Genomic DNA, 22810 nt, shown 5'->3' with positions numbered 1-22810 from the left:
TTTCAGCTTACCATCACTCTGTACTGTACAGGTTGTAAACTTTAACCTGAACTTCCTTTACTTTAACCTTTTACTTCTTTAAGATTTACCAGGGTTGGTCTTGATTTATGACAGTTCTAAATATTTTTTCCTCTCCTCTATTTCACTTAGTATCATCTACCGGTTAGTTAACAGTGAGTTCGAGCCTCTTAATGATATACCAGCTGATCTCAACACTCAAGTATTCAGATTGTTTCCCTTGCAATAAGACGTTGGTACTCATCAAGAGACCAAATAAATCTAAAACACTTTTCCACTTTTCCAGAACTACAAGCAAATGAGCAAGCTGTGAAACCGAGGCATGATATATTCTTTTATTTTAACCCATGGGATTTAACTTTTACAGTGCATTTCTTTACAACAATTATTCATTAAGTGACAGATTTTTAGCCACCACTACAGATCAGATCACTATGTATGTTACATTTCTGAGTTCCTCTTAGAGATTTTGACTTCATGAACACCGTGTGAATAAAAATCCCAATTAGACAATGGATAACCACACAGGTTAACTAATTCAGTGACATCCAATCATCCGTTGAAATGGTTAGCCTCATTATCAAACTGAACCGTCTGTTAATCCTTAGTCATCTCAGTGTTATTAAGCCTCTAACTATCTGTACCATTAAAGCATACAGAGAGGTGGCCAATTAGAAACCTGCTGCCATCCATTAGAGAGAAAAAAAGGCTTTAAAAATAGACAAAAGAACAAACATAATATGGCACTATTGTCAAGGAACAACCAGTAGACACAAACACGGTTTATTTTTTTTTTTAAAGGGGACTGTGGCCGAAATCCCCCCCTCAAACAGAAGAAGAAACTCAGAGCACTTTGTTCAGTCTTTCCCCCGAGCAGTCGTTACTGCCAGTTAACAATCTGAGGAGGAGTCATCAGTCAGATGGACGTCAAGCTTTACGTGGACATTAATCCATTCATTCACAAACATCTCAGTAGAAAAAACTCTGTTGGAAATTCCCTCGTCACTTCACGGAAAACACCCACAGTACGTTCGCTTTTTTTTTCTCCAATCATAAGACGACTTTTACAGAAGCCTGCCATCTCCCGTCATTCAGCGGTTCTCCTTCTCTTAACATAGCGAGCCGCACGTCCCGTTAAAAACGTACGACAGCACGGCCCTGCGTCGATCTGTCCGTACGTCCCTCAAAAATGTTGTTATACTGGAGAGAAAGCATTGATAAAAGACAGAACCACATTGACTGTGCATATACATAACTCTGAAAACACATTGCAGCAATGAACACATATACGACCCACCGAATGCACATTAACATAAACTCAATCCAGTTACCCATTACATATTACATTCAGGCTCCAAGAAAAAATAGATGCGATGGCAAAGTAAACAGCAGATTTTCTCCCTTTTGCTCAAGTTTGGTCTCAAATTCCCTCAAATACACAACAGCTAGTAGTGCACAAAATAAGAATACAAAATTAGACTTTTAAATACTGTAGCAGCAATTCTTTTCTTTTAAAGTTGAAAGCCTCCAGTAGTACAGGTAAAGGCTTTGGAGTCCCCCCCCCCGACACGTGGAAGGGTGAGCGATTGTCCTCTGAAGTGCGAGACAGTGTCTATATGGAGGGTGCAGGTGTTTGGTACTAAAAGGTGTGTGTGACTCTGCTGGGGGCGGACAGGTTTTGAGATGTGTCTTGGACAGGACGCCGCTAGAGGAGAGCCGTATGGAGGCGGCGGGTCGCCGTGGCGCTCCAGGCTTGAAAATGTCTTTGAACAGAAGGGGTGTGTTTCTGTAGGGGAAACCTCCCCTCCACCCCCCCCTGCTGCCACGCCTCCATCTCAGTCTCCCACTTTGCAGACTCTCCCCACTTCTCCTCTTCTCCCCCCGCTCAAGACAGCCTCACAGTGCATCTCCGCTTCCAAACCGAGCCTCCCAAACAGCAACAATTCCTCCTCGTCCTTCGCCCTCCTCCTCCTCCTCCCCCCCCTCCCGCAGCCAAAAACCCACAACAGGTTGGGGGTGACGACAGGGCGCTCAGCTCATCAGTCCAAAACGACCGGGACAGAGCCGAGGCGGGCCACGCTAGAGGACGCTTCTCTCAGCTGGAGGCTGTGGCGATGGCCTTCTTGAGCTGCTGGCTGCGGATGTCGCGGGTGCGGGCCACCAGGAGCAGGTCGTGGCAGGTGTTGCAGACCAACACCGCGTCGTACAGCTGCTGGTCTGGGATGGGCAGCTTCAGATGACAACAGTCTTTACAGAACACATTGCCACAGTTCCTGAAGATGGAGAAACACACACAGAGTTACAGTGAGGTATTTGATTAATAAAAGAAAGGAACAGGGAATATATTTGAATCTGATGATTCCTGAATATGGACCAAAGAAACTAAGACTTCAGTGAGTGTGTGTGTTAAAAAGTGTGTGAAATATATACCAAAAAATAGATATTTTCCATTTACTGTGTGTTAATAGGCTTTAAACAGTAAGGTGATGAATATTCCTGGTAAACTCTGTTATCTTCAATCAGTAAGTATTACAGATTTGATGCCTTTCAGTAACTGAGAAGCTTAACACATAACAATGATTGATTAGATGTAGAGCATGTTGTAGCTTTATACTTCACTGATGACATATGAGGAACTCGGCTGATGACTATCTATTATTGAACATCTTCTGTGTGGATTTGTATTGTACATTTTGTCCATCTCACACACACAGTACAGTGATGTCCTGTCTGTGGATATGAATTTCTTTCCAATTTGGGACACGTGTCTCAGTTTTTCAGTAGAGAATATAAATAGCTAACCAAGGACCTTTGATGCTGAATGGGTCTAAAAAGCTTGATTTACTGCCTGGAAATTACAAAGCAGAGTGGTGTCTTTGAACTGCAGGCTGCTACACAAGAGAGTACCGAGAGAAACGGGCAAAAAAAAAAAGCACTTTGGGTTTAAAATGAAAATAGTAAGCTCTCCTCAACAAATGATTAGATTATTTCGAATAATCAACAAACAAATTAGGAACATTTTAAAGGTCATCTTGATTTAGTTGTCATAGAAGATGAATAAAAGGAGAGGAACTAAAGGTTTAAAGGAGTGGTTCAACATTTCGGAAAAAAAACGTATTTGCTTTCCCACAGAGTTCGATGATGTCACTCTCATGTCTAATCATTGACAGGATTTGATTATTTACATTATTTATGGACATAACACAACAGGAAACAATGAAGTGAACAAGGTATTTTTTACGGTAAAAGTAAATGACTCTTCTGTTTGCCTGATACTAATATTATGAGCTGTGAATACAAACTGACAATGTATCAATCACAAAGAATATTAAGAGTGACACTTTCTTATTAACTAATGAGGATGATGTTGGTTAAGTGAGGACGTTTTTTCCTCTTTAAAACAAACACTAAACATTTAAAACCCAGTGAAATCAGTGAAAGTGGAGAAAGCAGATAAAAGAGTACTGATTTAGGATGTGTCCAACAGTGCACCCAAGTGGTTTAGTCATTTGTTGTGAAGTGTGATATTTTCTTTGTGTTCTTGTGTTGGTTAATGTAAGGGAACCACGGTGAAGCCCCACCTGCAGTGGTGACGTCTCTTGGCTATCCAGAACTCACAGTCACAGTTGAAACAATGGGAGGCCATGTGATCCGGCACCCACCTTGTGACCTACACACACAAACACATAGACACAGAGACATACATCTTTATGAAAAGAGTGTTTGGTAATTAGAGGTGCTTCGAGCCATACGGGTGAGGGGGAGAAAGCGAGGTGAGGGAGAGGAGACAGAAGCTAAATCAGATGATGTATCTCTGAAGGATGCTGACCTCTGTGTCCTTGCGCTCCACTCGATCCCAGCTGCCCTCAGACAGACGGTCCTCGCTGTGTGTCGACAGAGAGTCCTCCTCATTACTGTTGTCTGACTCCCGCAGACACGTCTGAAATCACAGAGAGAAAACAGACAGGTGTAAGAGAAGATAATAAAAAAAGACATTTATAAGCACAGCAGACAGATTAAAAGCTCCTGGCGCTGCTGTCGGGCATCGTGGGGGAAAAAAAGTTACTCACAATGTCATCCTCGTAGTCGATGTCTGGCTCTGAGGGAGGGGTGCTGTACTGTTTACTCTCCAGCCTCATCTGCAACTGTCGCACCTGCTGCCGCAGCACCTCCACCTCCTGCTTGTAGCCGGCCTCGATCTGCCGCAGTCTTTGCTGAACGGCGTCCATGGGCACCGGCAGCCCATCATCATCGAGGTACGCTGGGGCCTGGGGAGGGGGAGGGGAGCTGGAGGCAGAGGGTGAGGAGTACGACAATGGTAGGAGCTGATGGCCTGCAAGGGAGTAGCTGTTGAGGGCAGCCACAGCAGGTCCACTCAGACCGGTGTAGCCTGCATTCCTCGCAGCAGACAGCCATCCACCCTGCAGAGGGCTGCTGGGACAACAAAGAGCCTCCCTGCGGCAGCACTGGGACCCGTTGGCGATGGCGAAGCCCTGGGCGCGGAGCAGTTTACTGGCAAGCCGGCGGCTCTGGTACGTGTTGCCCTGCAAGGCCCTGCTCATGCCAGAGTGACAGGCAGACTGGACCAGACCCTGAACGCTCTCCCAGTGGGAGCCAAACAGGGACAGGTCAGAGAGCTGGCTCTGGGAGATCAGGTGACGAGCTGCTACTTGGGTGCAGTCCACGGTAGCTGCTGCAACCGCTAATGCGCGCTCTCTTCCTTTCACCATCTCTGTCCTCAGGTCCTCTTTCTCCTTCTGGTACTGAAGTTGTGGCTGCGGTTCAGGCTGCTCCTCATCACTGACGTTGTTCTGGGGGAGATCCTTGCTCTCTGTGGGAGGCGGGGATGGAGGAAGCTCTCCTTCACCTGTGAGAGTCTCTGTGGAGTCCTCCATGGGAAGCAGAGGCATTAGCTGCTTCATAGCCAGCAGGTCTGCAGATTGTGGGAGGCCGTTCGTTTGGCTGTCGACGTGGCCGTTAAGCAGTGCGGTGGGTGTGGCGGCTGCCTGCTGCGTGCCATTGCAGGGGAGAGGTAAGCACGGCTCTGATTTATGAGAGGGCGACGTGGTGCTCTCAGCAGTCCTACAGGGGCTCTCGGCCTCTGGCGGAGGAGGCGGGAGCGGAGGCTTGGCGATCTGAGGCCAAGCTTGTTGGATGACAGGAGTGGGGAAGGGAGTGTGAGCGAGTGCGATGTCATTACTGAGAGGGACAGGGGGAAGGGGCAGAGAGGGCAGGGGCTGAGTGGTGAGACAGGGCTCTTCTAGTGTGTCTTCACAGGTCTCTGCATCTGGGTCACCCTCTGGAGTCTTGGCCGGACTCGGATGTAAAGGTTCCCCATCGCTGCTGTCCAGTCCAGTGTCAGGTGGGTCCTCGTCAGAGCTGTCTGCAGCCGGTCCTTCTGGGGCGGGTGCGGGCTCCAGGGCAGAGCGACCCTCCTGGCAGTGCTTATTGAGATTGGGGTCGCTGGATGTGCGTGTCAGGGGCACCCCGTTCTCAATAGCTGAAAGCAGGTTGTCCATGGAGCGGGTCTTGGGAAGTCTGGAAATCAGAAATACATATTGATTGATTTATTCCACATGTACAGAAATTGCAATGATGCAATTCTCTATTTAGGGCTCTAGAGGGCAGTGTGGCTCTCTGTAACACAAGAGAAGCATTTTGAATCAATGTAAATACGCCAAGAACAGTAAGCACAGATGATGATTTGCACCAAACAAACGTACCTGTCCAGAGAACGGGAGGTGAGTTCGTCTCCTGTGACATTTGGGGGGAGGTAGAGCTCCATAGAATCGTCCACAGCGGTGCAGGGGGAGGAGGTGGGCAGGTAGACAGCTGTCCACAGCTGTAATGCCCGTGTGTGGCAGACTGGCTGCAGCACCTGGCAGACAAACAGTAAAAAGGACATTCTCAGAAGGTCAATGTACAATAATGATGGTGTCTATTATTTTTTGCTGTTCTACACCTGTAGTGGATAATGTATTATGATCATTTCTATGCTTTACATAGCGATAGTTCACAAAGGATGAGAGGTCGAAAGAGTTAATCTTGAGGTTATAAAGTCAGGTTCACGCTTTAAATATTTGATCAAAGAGACAGTGTGGGGATGAAAGTTAAAATTTGATTCAAACTATCCATTAATCATTAATCAAACCTCCTGCCTGAAAGCAGGAGGCAACCAGCTGTTACTGTATTTGTAAACACGACCACAAAAGCATAAAAAATACTGAACAAACTGCTTTGTACCATATCATGACTGGGGATGTAGAGGAAGTTCTGGAAGTTCTTGTTTCCGGCACGAAGCAGTGACCAGACGGAGCATGTGCGTTTGTAGATGTTCCTCGACTCCCTTTCGCGAGCGTTGTTACACAGGAACGTGCCGTAGAGACACGAGTACGTATGCTGCACCAGCTTGACCTGGAACAAGAAGAAGATGGGATATGCTTATTCTTATACTTTACATCCTTTGCAAGTTCAATGTGACAGCTGATTGATGTGAAACATTATCATCTGACATAAAGACTAGCTTTGATTATGCTTCTCTCACACTTTTGAGATTTACTGATAAAATAGGCTACTTCGTAAGAAACGGATATGTGAACTCACCAGGAAGGCCTCGTTGAACTCAAACAGGCAGGGGAACTGTTTGAGCAGCTGGTGAACACAGTCCAACCACTGCAGGAAGACGGGACACTGCTCGCTCACGTCGTCAGCGTTCTCCTGGTGGCCGCAGCGGTCCCCGAATTTATGACCGTAGTCCAACCACTCAGTCTCTACAAGCACCTGGAAACCCTGTGGAGCACACGGTAGTCAGCGCTGGAGGTAATAATATCCTAACGCCACAGTCTTTTTCATAACAATGTGTCCCACATGTGATCTGTGTAAAACAACCCTTCTCTATCTTTGACCTGTCTACAACTACAGCCACACATACTCTCACCTCTAATGTTCTGTAGTAGGGGTCCAGCAGGACTTTGGAGAGGGCTACGATCTGTGGTGTGCGGTCCCACCCGTCCGAACAGTGCACCAGGACAGGACGGCCTTCCCTCTCCACCGCTGAACACACCAGAGTGGCTGCCTTCAGCATGACGGACAGGTGCTGCAGCCAGCGGGTGCTCTCGAGAGCTGAGAGCCAGCTGGAAACAGAAAAGAGGGTCAGATTAGATCGCTTTTAGAGATCAGATAGATAAAACTGTATAGAACCTGTCCTGCGCTGATGAAGTGATGTGCAGCTGAGATATTACATACATACATCAGCTCAGGTTAACTCAAGGTTAACTTGAGGCTGACAGTATGAGGAGGAGGGAGCCTCTGACCTACATCTACCCAGGCTTCCCTGTGTCATTGCACATTACAAAATAACATGTGACGTCACAGGTTAACCTCTGCACTGTACATACAGCCACATATGTAACAGACACGCAGCTACAGATGTAAACACGCTAGTAAAACACACACAGCTGGCCCGTTGAAAACATCCGTGTAAACAGTGCAACAAACGGAAACTCATAACACACGTATCCACTGTCACGGTGTGTGCAGACGGACAGCTGGCCAGCTCGGCGGGAATGAGACTCGACTGTGGCAGCGTTCCCATCTCTGTGTGGTGTTGCCTTACTGCGAGGTGAGGCCATTAAAACTGGGGGAGGGAGGTGGGGGGGGGGGGGCACGAACGAGGTCAGAGCCGCACAGAGAGAAAGGTCAAACGGATCGACTTACTTTCCCGGATCCGGGATCTGACTGCAGACAGTCCTCAGAGCCTGGAAGCTGTTCCTTATGGCGTGGATGTTGGCCATTCCCATGAACATCACCTCACAGTTAGGGTAGTACTCTAAACACAGAAACACACAATATAAACAAATGAGACAAACAAAGGCTTAGAAATGTAAGATACAGCAGCATCATGTGCTCAGTTATTGATATGCTCTTAGATGCAAATTCTTTTTTAGCATTTGCATCTTTACATAAATTCCTTAGTGGACAACCGCTATCTGTAAAAGTCAGTGTGCACAATCACTGGTGGCAGTAATCATTTCTATTTTATTTACTGAATAATATATCAAGTAGGAGAGCCTAAGAGGCACTGTGCAGAGTGAGATCATCGTCTACAGCCCAGTTAGACAGAGCAGTAAACAATAACACATCTTCATATTTTGAGTTTCAGCTTCATCTTTGTTGAACTTTAACCTTTGAACAGGCTAACCTCTAAAAACAGGTCCGATGGCATTTTAGCACTGACAGTAGTTAGACTGACGGAGCTGTCACAGCTAAAAAACAAATTACTTAAACTTAAATGCATTTTGGAGCCCTACAGTTCTCTCCATCACTTTCATAGCAGAACCTGGTGAAAACTTTAACTTTAAAGCTGTGTAAATTATTATTTTTGATCAGTTAGGGTCAGAGCAACAAGCTGAAAACAGCTTTATCTGACATATTATCATCTTATAAACATTTTTGACATCTAGCAGACGCATTAGCGTTCATTAGGAGTTGTGTTCCTGACAAAGAGGAGTCCAATATTAACTCTAACTTTTAGTGTCCATTGAGATAAATAATTGAATCTTTAGAAGTGAGATGTTAGACACAGTTGGCACTAGTTGCAGGAAGTATAGACGTATAGCTGCTTGTTGCACCTGAAATAAGGTTAATGAGAGGGCTGCAAAACCAAAACATTAGCTAAAAGATGCTGAAAGCACCACTGAGTCACATTAGTCAAATGATTTATTATTAATATAAAGAACACTAATTTCAGCTTTAAATCACTCCTCATTCAATTTCCTTTGCCTGCATGAGTCAGAAGCAGACGCATAGGAGCTGAATACACACTCCAGATAATGTCAGATGACAGAATATTGTTTGTGATAAATGTTGACAAACACAATGTCATTTTTATTCATTTTAATATCTTACCAGATGCATTGATTTGTGTAAGACTTTTCAAATGTTTGCTAACACTAACCTTCACATTCACAGCCTCCGCCCTTGGCTCGGTTTGCCACTGCAGCGGTGTATGAGCGAGCATCCAGTATAAGCAGCTTCTGTGGCACAGTGTTGTCATCGCAGCCAGAGCCGCCCGTCAGAGATGAGTCTGGAGATACAGGTGGGAGGACAGAGAGACTATTTTTACATTTTTATCAGTGGACGCTGTTGTGTAAATCGAACTTCCGGGGAGAGGAAGAGAAAGGGAGTTAGAAAGGAATTAGAAAAGCGCCTGGGACATGATTAACTGAGACTGACTTTTATTTGTAACCTACTGAAAATCAATATCTCATCCTGATGACACAAGCACAGTGTTGGTATTGGTAACAATCAGTCAAGAGACGCGGTTTTAACATTGAAACCAGAGATAGACAGGTAATTACTCCAAAACCGAAACTGAACTACTTTCTGCACTTAGTGTCATGCTGTCACTCACTCTCTCGCCTGCTGTTGTGCTCCCAGTAACAGTGTACTGACTGAAGCTTGTGTCATATGTGCATTTCAAGACAAATGTTCTTGTATTTTGACATACTGTCATCACCTTCGAAAACAACCAAAATAAAAATAGAAAATGTAGAAAAACAAATAAAAACAAAACTGTGTTCAGAGTTGTTTTTCTGTGAAAGTTTCTCTTGCGGTTCTTCTTAGGAAGTCGTAATTCTGTATATGATAGTCACATTAATGGATACCGCAAGTGCTAAATAGCAGCAAATAAACAATTCAGGAAATAGAGGCAAAATATGATTTAATGCTACTTGATCATCCATAAATGATTGGAAATGCATTTGCTAAGCAGGCCCTATGTATGCAGGCATATTTGGGCACTTATGATTAGCATCATTATCTCCTGGCAGTCCACTTTGGAAGAAGGGAAAAATTAGACATGAAAATAACGGAAATAATCTTCTTCCCCCTGAGTCATGAGGTCATTTTCACAAATAACCGCCTGAAGTTTCTTAGTATTCTTAGCAGCGACTCTGCTCTAAGAGTGCATTGATAAATCTGTATACATAAAATATTAAAAAAAGGTTTACCAAAATCACTATCAGAGGAGTCGGGAGCTTCCCCACGTTGTCGGCAGGCTGGCGCACCACAGGTACCCTTGGCTCCTGCGTCCATCTGACAGGCCTTGGCGATTGACGTCACCAGGTATTCGTCATCCGTGTTCCTCCAGCCCCACCAGCTGATCTCTGGCTGGCTGCAGCGGGCGATCACCACCCCGTTCCTCTGGTGTCTGGAATCCAAGGTTAAAAAGTCAGTAAACCCAAACAGAGATGAATCATAACATCTGCAGTTAGTGAACAATTCTAAATGACCAACAAAAAAAAAGGGAAAATGGTCAAAACATGTGAAACAGTGTGTCAGTAAAACCCACCTGTAGACCACCACAGGGATCCTCTTCCAGGATCTGAAGGAAGCTACACTCTCCAGCTCCTTGTCAGTGATCCATATTGGAACCAGAAGCTTCTGTGGGTAGCTGGAGCACAGCCTGTCCACAGGGAGGATAAGTGACATATATATATAAATATAGTGTTTTCAGCTTTTATTATACATTCAGTGCATTGCGGGCTTTCCAGGAGTCTTTAAACGAGAAAAAACACAAAAGTAATGTAGTGCTTCAGCTACAGCAAACACACATTCTTACAAATAACACAAGTGTTCTTGTTTTCAGGGTCACTACTGCATCAAGAGCTCTCGACTTCGGCGGAGAACAAAAGGCAAAGCGCTACCGCCTGACTCCATCTGTCTCCTCCTCCTCCTCTCACGTGATACTGTCTTCAATTTCTAGTCACCTGCTGACTGTCTAAGGAGGGAGGGAGAGGGAGAGGGAGAGACTGTGTGTGTGTGTGTGTGTGTGTGTGTGTGTGTGTGTGTGTGTGTGTGTGTGTGTGTGTGTGTGTGTGTGTGTGTGTGTGTGTGTGGGAGAGAGGGAAAGTGAAATACTGTGCTGAGTCATGGGCCTCAGCAGGCTGCGGCTTGTTTAATTAGCCGGTTGTCCTGTGTGTCTGTCTCCCTCAGCAGGATGCGCTCTCTGGGGCCCTCGAGCAGACCGACCTTCTTTTTTTTTTTTTTTCATGAAGCATTTATTTGCCCAGACAGCAAAGGAGACACAGGAGTCGGATACACAGGTACACATGCAGATAAACTGCGTTATTTCTGCTCGAGTGGCTGCTAAGATGCTATTTCATTCATGTGTGTTAAAGATGGTGAGAGTGCTGCTGAACTGTAAAGACCTGTATGTATTATTACGGGCATTTAAACGGAATAATCCACTCCAAATCTATCCTTTGAGCAACACTCTCCTCCTTTAAGGTTGAAAGATGACTCTTTGTTTGTTTGTTCTTATGTGGAGAATGGCAGCTGTAGTCATCCTAAATTCACAGCAGTTGCAATGGTAACCCAGCAGTAAGTATCAAAACATCCATAAAAACCTCTCAAACATTTCCAGTAGCATATTTCATGTCTGTGCTATTTGTTTCACACAATACTCACTTTACCAATAAATCACTAAGTAAGCTACTTATAGCAGAGCGTCAGTGCTATGAGAAGGTGACTGCGTGACACTGGGGTCATAGTTTGAGAGATTTATTGGCAAAGCAAGTACTTGTTTTGAACATACACCACATATTGATCAGTGGTGGAGAGGTGATTTATGCAGTATGATTTATGTTTCTATGGATGTTTTGATAGATCTGGACACACCTTTTTTGCCACAACTGGGAAACCACTGGCAACCTGTTTTCATTACAGTGAGTCCAAGCTGACTTCTAAAATCTTCTAAAAGTCCCCTCTCAAGCTGTTAACGTTCCCTAAAAGGAATATGTTGTTGGCAATTTAAATCCATCATCATCCCTGCCAACTTTCTGCCTAAAAGTCACTCTGTAGATCAGCGAGAATTCAAAAACTCCCATTTCTCTGAGATGAGATGTGCCAATGTGCACACAAGCTGTTGGTCGCACAATCTGTTCAGTTTGGCGACATCACCGTGACAGTGTTTCTAATCCTGCCTGATTCCAGACCTGCCCTCTGTCGCAGCCTGAAAAAGCTCCTCGAAACTCCGTCACTCATCATTCACTTTCGAAACAATCGTCACAACTCTTAACAGTGACGGTACCGTTTGGCTCTCTCCACCACAGAGGTGTCATTCTATTTAGGGTAAAATATCTGTGACGTACTTGAAGTTGCAGTTAATGTCTGACACTCTCCAGACGTTCTGCGTGTCGAAGCCCATCCTCTTGACCTCTATTTCCATTCTCTGACGCACGTGATCACCTGCAAACAGATTACTATGTTTTAACAAAAACAGGGCGATCTCAGACTTCTCCAAGTTGGGTCTTGACTGTTGTGTGTATGGACCTGGGCGACAGAGATGAACGTGCTGGTCCTCGTCATCGGCGCAGCCTCCGAGGCACCACGCGTGATAGGCCAGGGCGAACAGGTCCTCCAGTCGGGCAGGGTGAGCGATGGCCCGGGTCAGACGTTTGACCCACTCCTGGCACTGCTTGAACGTTGCAAAGTGGCATCTGTGGAGAACCCGATGTAAAGATAAGAAATATTACTGAGATTCTAAATCTAAATATCTTGTTTACACACTGGGGATGGGGAGACAAATAAGAACAACACATTTCTTCAGATGTTCAGTGATTTTCCAGCCTTTAAACTGGGATAATAATATAGCTGCTTAATGACGGGGAACCAAGATGCTGCTGGCACATCTGCTGCTGAAAATATGAAGGCTCTACTGGTTTTGAACTTTACAGATGTGTGTGAACAGATGAGAATTTCAGTCTGCTGTGAAATAAAGGAGGCCTTGCTCTTTATTTTTTCCCCTGAAATTGCTTTTTTAAACAAGTGAGAGCGATCTTAGTGGTAGTTATGTATTTGCCATCTGTCTGATCTTGGCAAATGATCGTGTAGCTATCACAAATTAAACAAAATTGCCAATAACAACAGCTCCGAATCAACAAACGCTACAGAGCATACTCTGATCAAAGAACAGTCCAAAGTACAACCTGCAATCATCCTTATTTCAATCAGCTTTCAGTAAAACATTTGAAGATTAGAACTATAGTGGTATTAACTGGAAGGAAATTACAGAACATCTTGAGTTATTATGACAAGGATTATCAACACAAAAAAGGAAATATGTCTAAAAGCAACTATGAATCATAATGGATCTCTCTAGATATTCATAACAATATTAAAAGCATCATAATTACTTTCTACATGTTTCAGTGATATATTACATTCTATTCATCTTCTCAGACAAAATATATTAGAGATATTGTGAGGCTGCAACTAATGATTATTTTCATTATCAATGAATCTGTTGAATATTTTTAGAGATTACAGAGTTTGTGTTTAATATTTATGTTTTGTCCATAAAATAATAAATAATAATATACATAAAATAATGAAAAATTGGCAGACAGTGTTAGTTCAATTTGGAAAGACACTCGATATATGGTATAAAATAGAGAAAAGCAGCAAAGCCTCACATTTGAAAAGCTGGACATAGTCAATATTTGACATTTTGCCTTGGATAAATAACTTAAACATTTAATCAATAACAAAAATTGTTGTTAATTAAGTTCCCATGCTTGACTAATCAATCAACCAACTAATCATTTCAGCACTATTATAAGCAAAAACAGAATTATAGCTGTTGTCCTGCTAACACAAAGACATACCAAACAGAGAAATCATTAATTAGTATCATTACTATCCTCATTATTACAAAAAACATCCAAATTATACACAATTTGGTGCTCTTTTATCTTTCCAAACTTTAAATTTGTTACTAAAAATCCTGTATTTCTACTCTATAAATCACTTCACACAGGCAGGTCACAAGACATGATCTCCATTATCACTAATGTCATTAAGTAATTAGGAGGGAGAGGCTGAACAACACTGTTATTGTGTTAATGTTTTTTTTTAACTGGAGGAGTTGTAACAGCTTATTTTACACCTAGAAATAGTGATTAACATTTAAACTTGCTAGTATGTAATATAAACTGCCTCCTATGGCCAGTGAAGAATTGAACTATTATCTTTTTTGACTCAAATGAGTACCGGAGGAAGGTGCTGTATTTATGACAGCATCAATCCATGTGCAGGTTTAATACGATGTCTTTAGCGTGCGTATAGAGTGACTTTTTCTCTTACCTGACAACTTTGGAGTCTTTGCAGATGATGTGCAGCTGGAACATATCTCTGCTCTCCACATTCTCTATCAGCCTGAGAGGCACCTGTAGGGGGAGACAAAGAATGTGTGCCATCAGCCTGACGGCCCCGCTGTCAGAGCAGACGGCACATCTGCAAAGAGGTTGCCACCCTCTGGTCTAGTAGAGACAGCTTCTACCTCACTGTGGAGGAGAAGGAGACCTCTGCAGTGTTTTGACTTTGTCCCTAAACCTCTGTTATTATACAAACCAAAAGCTAGAAACCTGGCTGTCCACAGAGCTGTCTATTTTGTTTTCATAGCTTTTGAGTAATAGTGTGTGTGGACTGGGGTGTTATTGAAGGTGCTGCCAAGATTTACAGAATCACCCACTAAACTTTATATTTAGAATGAGAAAATAACAACTATTTCATGTTTTATGGCAGAAAATAGTCTTCATTAAGTCTCAGGCAGCGTACTGCAGCACAATCACCCAGCAAGGTGCTTTCATTTAAAATTAAAATAAGCCCGGTGTTGGAGCTCAGTCGGATGTAAAGTACAATTTGTCCTCGGTACGCTGTAATCGAATAGAGTGAAGCGGAGCTGGATGGCTAAAGCTGTCTAGACTGTGGCAGAGGGCGGTGTTTCATCATATGGTACTCACAGATATCTCATTGTCCACACCTGGGTAGGTCTAAAACACAGTGACAACATGGAGCACACACAGAGAGAGAGAGACAGAAAGAGAGAGAGAGAGACAGAAAGAGAGAGAGAGAAAGAGAGAGAGAGAGAGAGAAAGAGAGAGAGAGAGTGAGGGAGGGTGGGAGGGAAGACACAAGACAGGAGGAAATGGGAAAAAAACAAACTATTAAACCAAAAGAATTCAAGAGACGAAAAAGAAGAGTTAAAAAAAGGGGAAAAAAAGGAAAGAACATCAAAGAGATTGAGAGATGAAAGATAACTGAGCGGATCACGCAGTGTGCTACTTGCAGCACATGACCAAGCCAAATTGAATCATGGAGAGAAAGACAAACATGGACGGGTGCAAAGGGCAGGAAAACAGCTTAGAAGTATGGGGATGAGTTGTGAAGGGATAGGGGGGTGGGGGGTGGGGGTAGGGGTGTGTGTGGGTGAGAGGTTGTGGCTCGCTGGCGTCCATTCAGAGTTCATCCGTGATGTCCGAGTCAAGGCAGCGCGACGGGGACTGTGAGCCGCTGACATTTGGTCTCGGTGAACAAATCTGACTCAAGGTGAAACATCCTAGTGATCTACGCATAGCGACCGCCTTTCTCTTTCTTCCCAAATCCTCTGTCATCTTTTCCAGGAGCGGAATCCTTCTGGAAAAGATGACAGGGGATTTGGGAAGAGGGCAGGAATTTCGCTGCCAGTGAACACAAACAATTGGCCTGTTTGTGTTTGAGCGAGGCCTGACGTCAGCAGGAGCGGGCTGGTGGACATCAGTGCCAGCGGGGGCCGGGCCCTTGGAGCCTAGATGTCACATTAAAACCGCCCCCCCTACCCCCCCCCACCCCCTGTGCCTGAACATCAGAGGGCCCCCGCTACTCCTGTGGTCAAGTCCTGGTACAAAACAACCTCAAGCCAGCTTTGCCTGTCTAAACCACTTTATGGGTGCCTCATGTAAAGCACTTGTAGGTTTATTTGCCTTGTTTGCACAATTATGTGTTTATAAAAATTTTTATATGGGGTAAAGGGAAAGGCCTATGGGTGTCCAAACTAAACAATATAATCTCCTCTCTGCTGCTATTGGCTTCTGTGGTGGCGTGGCACGGCACAGCAGCGCTGCTGAGACATTGAAGTGAAACTCTGCTTTTGTGGTTCTTCTGTATGTTTACAGCCTGTGGCGTGCACTTACATTGATGACAGAGTCTTTGAACTTGATGTGGAGCCTGTAGTTAGATATGGCAATGATGGCTTCATCGGCATGGCCAAGATATTCCACCCCTTCCCCCTGAAGAACTGGGAATGGCACCTGTAGGCACACAAAACAACCAGATTGTTGAAATACAGTAGTAGCAGCGAAAAGAAAAAATAATAACACCTGCTTACTGTCACGCTTTATTATGTCTACTGGATGCATAATCATAACATCCACATTTCTATTATTATTATACCTGAGCTCTCAGTGTTTTCCAGGCTCTTTCTAATTACTGAAGGTCTTGATACAAAACTCTGGTTAACAACAATAATAGTCTATAGCCACAGAGAATGCTAATTTTCACCTTGTTTACTCTATTAGTTTAGCATGTTAGCATGTTAATGTTTTCTCATTAGTGCTAAAGCCACAGTACAGCTGATGCTTTTAAGTCATTACAATTATCCTGAGGTGACATGAATGTGTGAATCAAATTCAATAACACTCTGTTGCTCAATAGTTCTAGAAGTAGAAATTTCATTCATAACAACAAATGATAACCTCATGTTGGCGCTGGATGAAAGATCAGGTCATCACCAAAGTCATTAGGATTCATCATCGGAGCACCATGAGTGTCTGCATAAACATTTTGTGCCAATCCCTCTAGTATAGTGGTACTTTTTTTGGTACTTGACTCGCTGAATATTTTGAGCAGTCCTCAGGACTCACCTTCCCGACCAGTCCCAAAAAAACCAAAATCTATATCCCTTTATTAAAATAAAACAGCATGAAACAGCATATGTATGCACAATCAACATAAACATGATGCAGTCCTTTATACTGCCTCTTTTTATTCTCAGTCTTGGTTTTCTTCTCCTGTGGACCAGAATATGTTTGACCAGTGTCCCAAACACCGGTTAAACAGACTCTGGTCTCCCTAGTTTAGTTCAAGCCATTTCTCCATGTTGCTACTACTCTGTTAAACTGTTCTTCTTCTCCTCCTTTGTGTTTATGTGTTTGTTTGCTTCAATAACTTCTTCCTACAAATGTTTCCCAATAACATTTTTGTTAAGAAATGAAAGGTCTGTTGAAACGCCAGAGGGATTTTCATTTACAGAATACAGGAAGTGTGAGTTTTATTAAAAGCGTAATGCAGTAACAGGGTTTTAACAGGGCAAAAAAGGAGCACATCAAAAATGAGGCTTTGCATAAAATATGACCACTGACCAGTTATACTTCTCAAACTAAATATAAATAAAGGCCTGTAAGTGTTTGCAGTCAAGATAAATAAAGGCTTAAATCACTATTAGAGGAAAAATGTCTTTTAAGGCCATAAAATCTTTTTAAAATGTGTATTTTATTTTGTTGTGAAAACCTTGTAATTACAACATGGACCACTAGGGGTTGAGAAACAATGGACTTGTAGATATTGAGACACATCACCGGAAAAGTTAAAACTTTGACCTAGTGGTGGTGATTGAGGATGATATAAAGTCAGATGATAAAGGCACCATAAATACAATACATAAATAAACAAGCTATCAAACAGCAACCATGGAACTGCCCAATGGACCAACATTCCAACCCCTTAGTTGATTCTTAGTCTTGTTTACGTAATCATCGATTAGATATTTTACGACTTAAATAACAACTTTTCTCATTTTAAACAGCATTTTTTTATGCAAAGATCTCATACAGCTACTTTGTGTTAACACTAATGAATTTGGCTTATTTCTTACCGATATATTGTCCTCGCTCTAACCTATCATAATGGACATCATATTAGAGTATCAAACATTTCCAAATACTCAACCCTAATCATAAGGAACAGGCAGAGTTCAGGCCTGCGACATTTTATGAATCTATCCTGCCTAACAAAAGCTAAACTCGTAATGCTTGAGGTGCCCCAACACTACAAATATGAGAAAAGGGGGACACGAGGGGAAACGGTGTAGATGCCTAGCTGTCCAATTAGTTTTACAGAAGGATCTTTGTGAGCACAGAGGGCATGTTTGTGAGCTTGAATGAGCAGGCAGGCAGACAAGAGACTGTGTTGGGAGGGAGACTGTCTGAACCAGCGCTGATGGTACAGTGAGGAACCCCAAACTGTCTATTAACATTCTTACTTGTACCCATTTTATTACAGGCACAGCCAAGCCGGGGCTTTGGCTGCAGCAAGACCCCTACATTAAGATAATTGGTTCCCAACAGAGGTTAACAGAAAACATTTTTTATTTCATTTTGGCGCAAGGCAACGCTGCTTTAAAAGCTGACGGTGTGAAACACAGACATGGCCACGGTTGCTAATTTCTAAAGGATGTATTCATTTATATAAAAATGGAAGTGCCTGACCAATTTCAGAGTGGTCAATGTCACTCTGTTTTGCTTACTGTAGATGCTTTTTCAAGGGATTTTAAAAAATGATGTCCAGTCAATTTTAAGACACTGTTATGCTAAACCATTATACACAGAGATTAAACTATTTCCAATCACCTTGCATATAACATTCCTTCCATGTGAAATTATACAATAAAGCCTGTAAGGATATATATTATCTCTCGGACATCTCTCCCTCTAAGCTGACAAACAGAGGATTGTGTTACACTCAGTCATTCCTAACTTACGCCAGGGCTTCGCACTTCACTTTTTAATCATCACGTCTGCCTGCACTAATATTCTGGCTGCTATAACATAATCACAGTCATTGGGGACCACACTGGGACTCAGGTCTTGTTGTGAAGTTTCTGGTAGTGAGGACAACAGCAGCGTTGCTTAGAGACAACCTTACCTCATATTACATTAGCAGGCAATGCTGAGTCATGCAGGAGGACCCGCTGATGCATGTCAAAAGAGGACATGCAGCAGGGCAGATGGGGGATTATGGTAAGATGTCAGAAAATCAGGCTTACTTTAAACAACATTAGCCAAAACACGGTTAAAAGCACAGCCTTAGTGCACAGAGCACACAAGCTGGATGCAACTGACAGACCCATAAAGACAAGTCAACATAGACTCAGTCAGCTAACCTCTTTTTTACCAGTCAATCAAGACAATACATATAATAAATCTAAAAATTAAACAAAAAGGAGGAATAGTGTTGAATGGCAAGAGTTCAAAAGCTTGTCTGTGCTTCATACTGTTGATGACTGTTAGTCCAGTGAGTTTATATTAATAGAAAAAAAAGAAAAAGCTCTTGACATTTATCGCTGCACCTGCTGTTGCTCATCTCTAACTGAAAATGTGTTTGCTCTGGGACGGGAGGAAGCATGATGAGGCAAAGAGCACAGCTTAACCTGGGAAATGGAGCACGTAGTACTCGGCACTCAGACACCAACAGATCCAAATATAGGTGGCAGCCCCCACCCTCCCCTCCCCTCTTCCGCCACCCTGCACCAGGACTTCAAAAAAAGTGGGATATTTCAAATCAAGACAGTGAAGTTTGGACAGTTTCAACTTTTTAAACATAGCTGAGTTTAAAGTGACAGGTTCAGAAATAAAGATGAAAACTCTGAAGTTGTTGATTATGAGGGGAAAAAGCTTTAAATACCATTTTACAATATAAAAAAGGAAAGCTTTTTTACATTTGTCACAGGTCAGAGGATGCAGCCAAATTATATTAAATATCACCTCAACGACGGCTGAAATGAAGCAGACATGCAGCTAACTGAGCGTGTGCAGCTCTGCTGTGGAAGAGCCCCAACACGTCCTGCTGAGAGTGCCATAGTTAACATGCTGTACAGACTGGGAGCTGCATTAAACAAGCTGTGCTCCAAAAGTAGGTGCATGAGTCACCGACAGCCAGCAAGTGCACCAGAAGATACTGTGTCACGTTTCCTACACAAAGCCTTGAGCGGCAGAAATGTAAAAAAGAAAAAAAAAGAGAGTCACAGAGAGAGAGAGAGAGAGAGAGAGAGAGTGAGAGACGGGGAGAGAGAGAGAGAGAGTGTGGAGCAGAGCAGAGAGGCCCGTGAATAACACTCGAGTCGTGACTTCCGGTTTTGAGCAGCCTGCCTTGCGAGGACACATGCACGTGTGCAGCGCAACTGCAAGCATGCAGCGCTCCACACGGGAGAGGAACGGCTGCAGCGGAGTGTTAAATATGGTGGGGTAGGGAATGCATGCGATTCGCCTGCAGGAGAGCTGCGGTAAGAGACATCAGCTGTCAGTTAAACTATCATGGGAATGCCTGCACACAAAAGAAAACACAAAAGCAGAGACACAATGTGTGAATGCAGGGAGGGGAGGAGGGGCAGCAAAAACAGAAAATGTTGCAAGGTGACTACAATGAGAACAACTGCTAAAGTATTTTATTACAGACACAGTTTTGTCGGCTGCTCAGATTAAGATGCAGCCACATAAACTTACTTACATAAGACACTATGTTATAGATCTCCTCTCACACCGCTTGGCAGGAAATAAATAAATCTATCAGGATCTCTGACACACAAAACGCTTTGAGGCACATGCCTTCAATAATAACTTAAAAACACTTCTGAACAGGCTACTCCCGTCAACTCGACTGGAAACATGCTCCGACTGAAAAGCACAAAAGAAACAACAGATAGTGACCCCAGGCTGAGTCCAGTCCCTCCCTCCTTCCACCTTTCTTTTGTCCAGTTCTCCAGACACATGATGCTCAGCTCCATTAACCACCAGACAGCCAGAGAGCACAAACTCAACACCAGGGGAGGGCGCGCTGAGAGTCGCCCCCGTCGCCAACGTGCCACTGGCGTTTTCACCGTGGAATAGACTTTCAAATCCTTCTCACTTCAGTGACCTAAATGCTTTTAGCTGCTCCGTTCTTTATCCTCTGCAGTGACTTTTACTTGCTGAGTGGAGAGGCGTGTGAAAGAGTGGATTCCTCTATTGTTCTGACAAAGTTCTGTCATATTCAATGTGAGTGTAGCAGAATGAATGTAGAAGTATTTTCCTTTGTTTAAATAGTGCAAAAACATCAAATGATCTGTAAAAGAGGGTCTGGTGATGTGGGACTATCTATCCATGTAGCGTACATATAAACAACCACTACAATTACAGGCAGGCCCGGGTCGCATTTCTTCAATCCTTTTGTAATGTACATACTGTGTCAACAACTTTCTGTTTTCAAAACCTTGCTTCTGTTCTGGTTAGGTTCCAATTTCACTTTCCCAAATATGGGAGACTAATCAGTTCATCTCTTTTCTAAATAAATACTGAAGAAAAACTGCTTTCATTTAGAAGTATGATCTGCAGATAGCGTGTGCAGCGTCTCCATTCAAATGCAAATACTGTGTTCACCACCGAGTTGCCCAATTAACTCTGTCCTGTGTCGAACACTGATAAAGGGTTTTCGGAACAATGACCTAAAATTGATCTCTTCTCGGCCGGTGTCATCGCCTCTCCTTCAGTGTCTGGCCTCGAGCCTGCTGGGTGGAGACTCTTGCCGTACTGTCTTGGCTGCCAGAGTTTGCCACTTCACAACAGCTTCATTGAGGATGTTGCAGAGGGGACTGGGACTGAAGATCAGGTCATAATCTGGAGGTGCTACACTTGGTCTTTTTTCACCAGCTTCCCGTTTGTCTTATCCACAGACGTGCAGCTGGGTGTCACAGCAGGTGGGAATGTGCTTTATAGTCTATTTTTTATTCTGTCTTTTTTATCTATTTTAACTTTTTTATTTTGAGCTTTAATAAAGTTTTTCTCCTATTCTCTCTTATTTTTATTTACATATTTCTCTTATTTATTTTACTTTATTTATACTTCTTTTTACATTTTTATCATTCTTATTTTCTCTTGCATGCATTGGTCTCAATTTGTTCTTTGTTCTTGTTCCTTCTCTTTATGTTGTCCTTGGCTTACACTTGTTCTGTTTTATTATCAGCTTGTCAATCAGCTGGCTGTGAAGCACTTTGAACTACATTAACCTGTATGGAAGAGGCTATATAAATAAAGTTTTACTGATTGATTGTGCACTGGAGCGGTGGTTGTCATTCGGCTCACCTGAAGGCTTTCATCCTCCTTCACCAGCTCCTTCTGGGGGAACAGGTCTTTGGCCTTGATGTACTCCAGACTGGGAGGCCCCTCTTCACCCTGCGAGACACAAACACAAAGTACGGGTGGTCAGTTAAAATGATTCTGTCATTATATAGATTGACAGTAAAAGTTGGGACACTCAATAAAGCTACAGCTGAGGGGGAAAAAAACACACTGGTTAAAAAAAAAAAAACCTTGCGTAAAATCAACCACAAAGTAAATATTTTCTGAGAGCATATACCAGGGAGGTTAGCCTCTGATGTAAGATGCACGCCAAGCGGAATTTCACAATTGGCAGCGGCTAACTCACAGACATCACGTAGGAGATTAAATATTTACTACGAGATCTAAAATTCCCTTTAAATAGGGGGCACACGACCTTCTGTTAGGTCAATGAGACGAGCTATTTTAAAGAGAAATTAATGCTGCTAACATGTTTTCCACTCAATCCTTAATGTCATTTTCCCCTGATTTAATTATCATGTAAAAGCTTTTATTTAGCGTGACGCAGTGAGTTATTGTGTGAGCAAATGAGACCAAAAACCTGTAAACGTCATCACTGGACGTTACAATCTTGAGCAAACAAAAGATATACTGGGGCTTTGTGGAGTATCACACACACACACACACACACACACACACACACACACACACACACACACACACACACACACACACACACACACACACACACACACACACACACACACACACACACACACACACACACACACACACACACACACACACACACACACACACACACA

General features: G+C 43.3%; 1 protein-coding gene across 4 annotated transcripts in view; it reads right to left on the bottom strand.

Annotated features, from left to right (window-relative positions):
* Nucleotides 1–339: 339 nt before the first annotated feature.
* Nucleotides 340–22810, bottom strand: part of mtmr4 (myotubularin related protein 4) — a 43702-nt gene continuing 21231 nt past the window's right edge. For 3 of the 4 annotated variants that reach the window (XM_062433353.1, XM_062433352.1, XM_062433351.1), the window contains 16 exons: nucleotides 22011–22100; nucleotides 16032–16148; nucleotides 14164–14246; nucleotides 12171–12518; nucleotides 10370–10483; nucleotides 10029–10228; nucleotides 8975–9103; nucleotides 7735–7846; nucleotides 6956–7151; nucleotides 6622–6807; nucleotides 6262–6432; nucleotides 5742–5896; nucleotides 4089–5556; nucleotides 3848–3958; nucleotides 3600–3688; nucleotides 340–2291 (listed from right to left, as the gene is read on the bottom strand). In XM_062433353.1, coding sequence (XP_062289337.1) covers nucleotides 2114–2291; nucleotides 3600–3688; nucleotides 3848–3958; nucleotides 4089–5556; nucleotides 5742–5896; nucleotides 6262–6432; nucleotides 6622–6807; nucleotides 6956–7151; nucleotides 7735–7846; nucleotides 8975–9103; nucleotides 10029–10228; nucleotides 10370–10483; nucleotides 12171–12518; nucleotides 14164–14246; nucleotides 16032–16148; nucleotides 22011–22100 — 3747 coding nt within the window. In that variant the 3' untranslated portion in view covers nucleotides 340–2113. The remainder of the gene's footprint in view (nucleotides 2292–3599; nucleotides 3689–3847; nucleotides 3959–4088; nucleotides 5557–5741; nucleotides 5897–6261; nucleotides 6433–6621; nucleotides 6808–6955; nucleotides 7152–7734; nucleotides 7847–8974; nucleotides 9104–10028; nucleotides 10229–10369; nucleotides 10484–12170; nucleotides 12519–14163; nucleotides 14247–16031; nucleotides 16149–22010; nucleotides 22101–22810) is intronic. The other variant, XM_062433354.1, reaches the window with a different exon arrangement.

This window comes from Scomber scombrus, chromosome 14, assembly GCF_963691925.1.
Source record: "Scomber scombrus chromosome 14, fScoSco1.1, whole genome shotgun sequence".
Classification (NCBI taxonomy): Eukaryota; Metazoa; Chordata; class Actinopteri; order Scombriformes; family Scombridae; genus Scomber; species Scomber scombrus.
Note: the sequence above shows the minus strand (reverse complement) of the source record. Positions and strands in the feature narration are given on the sequence as shown.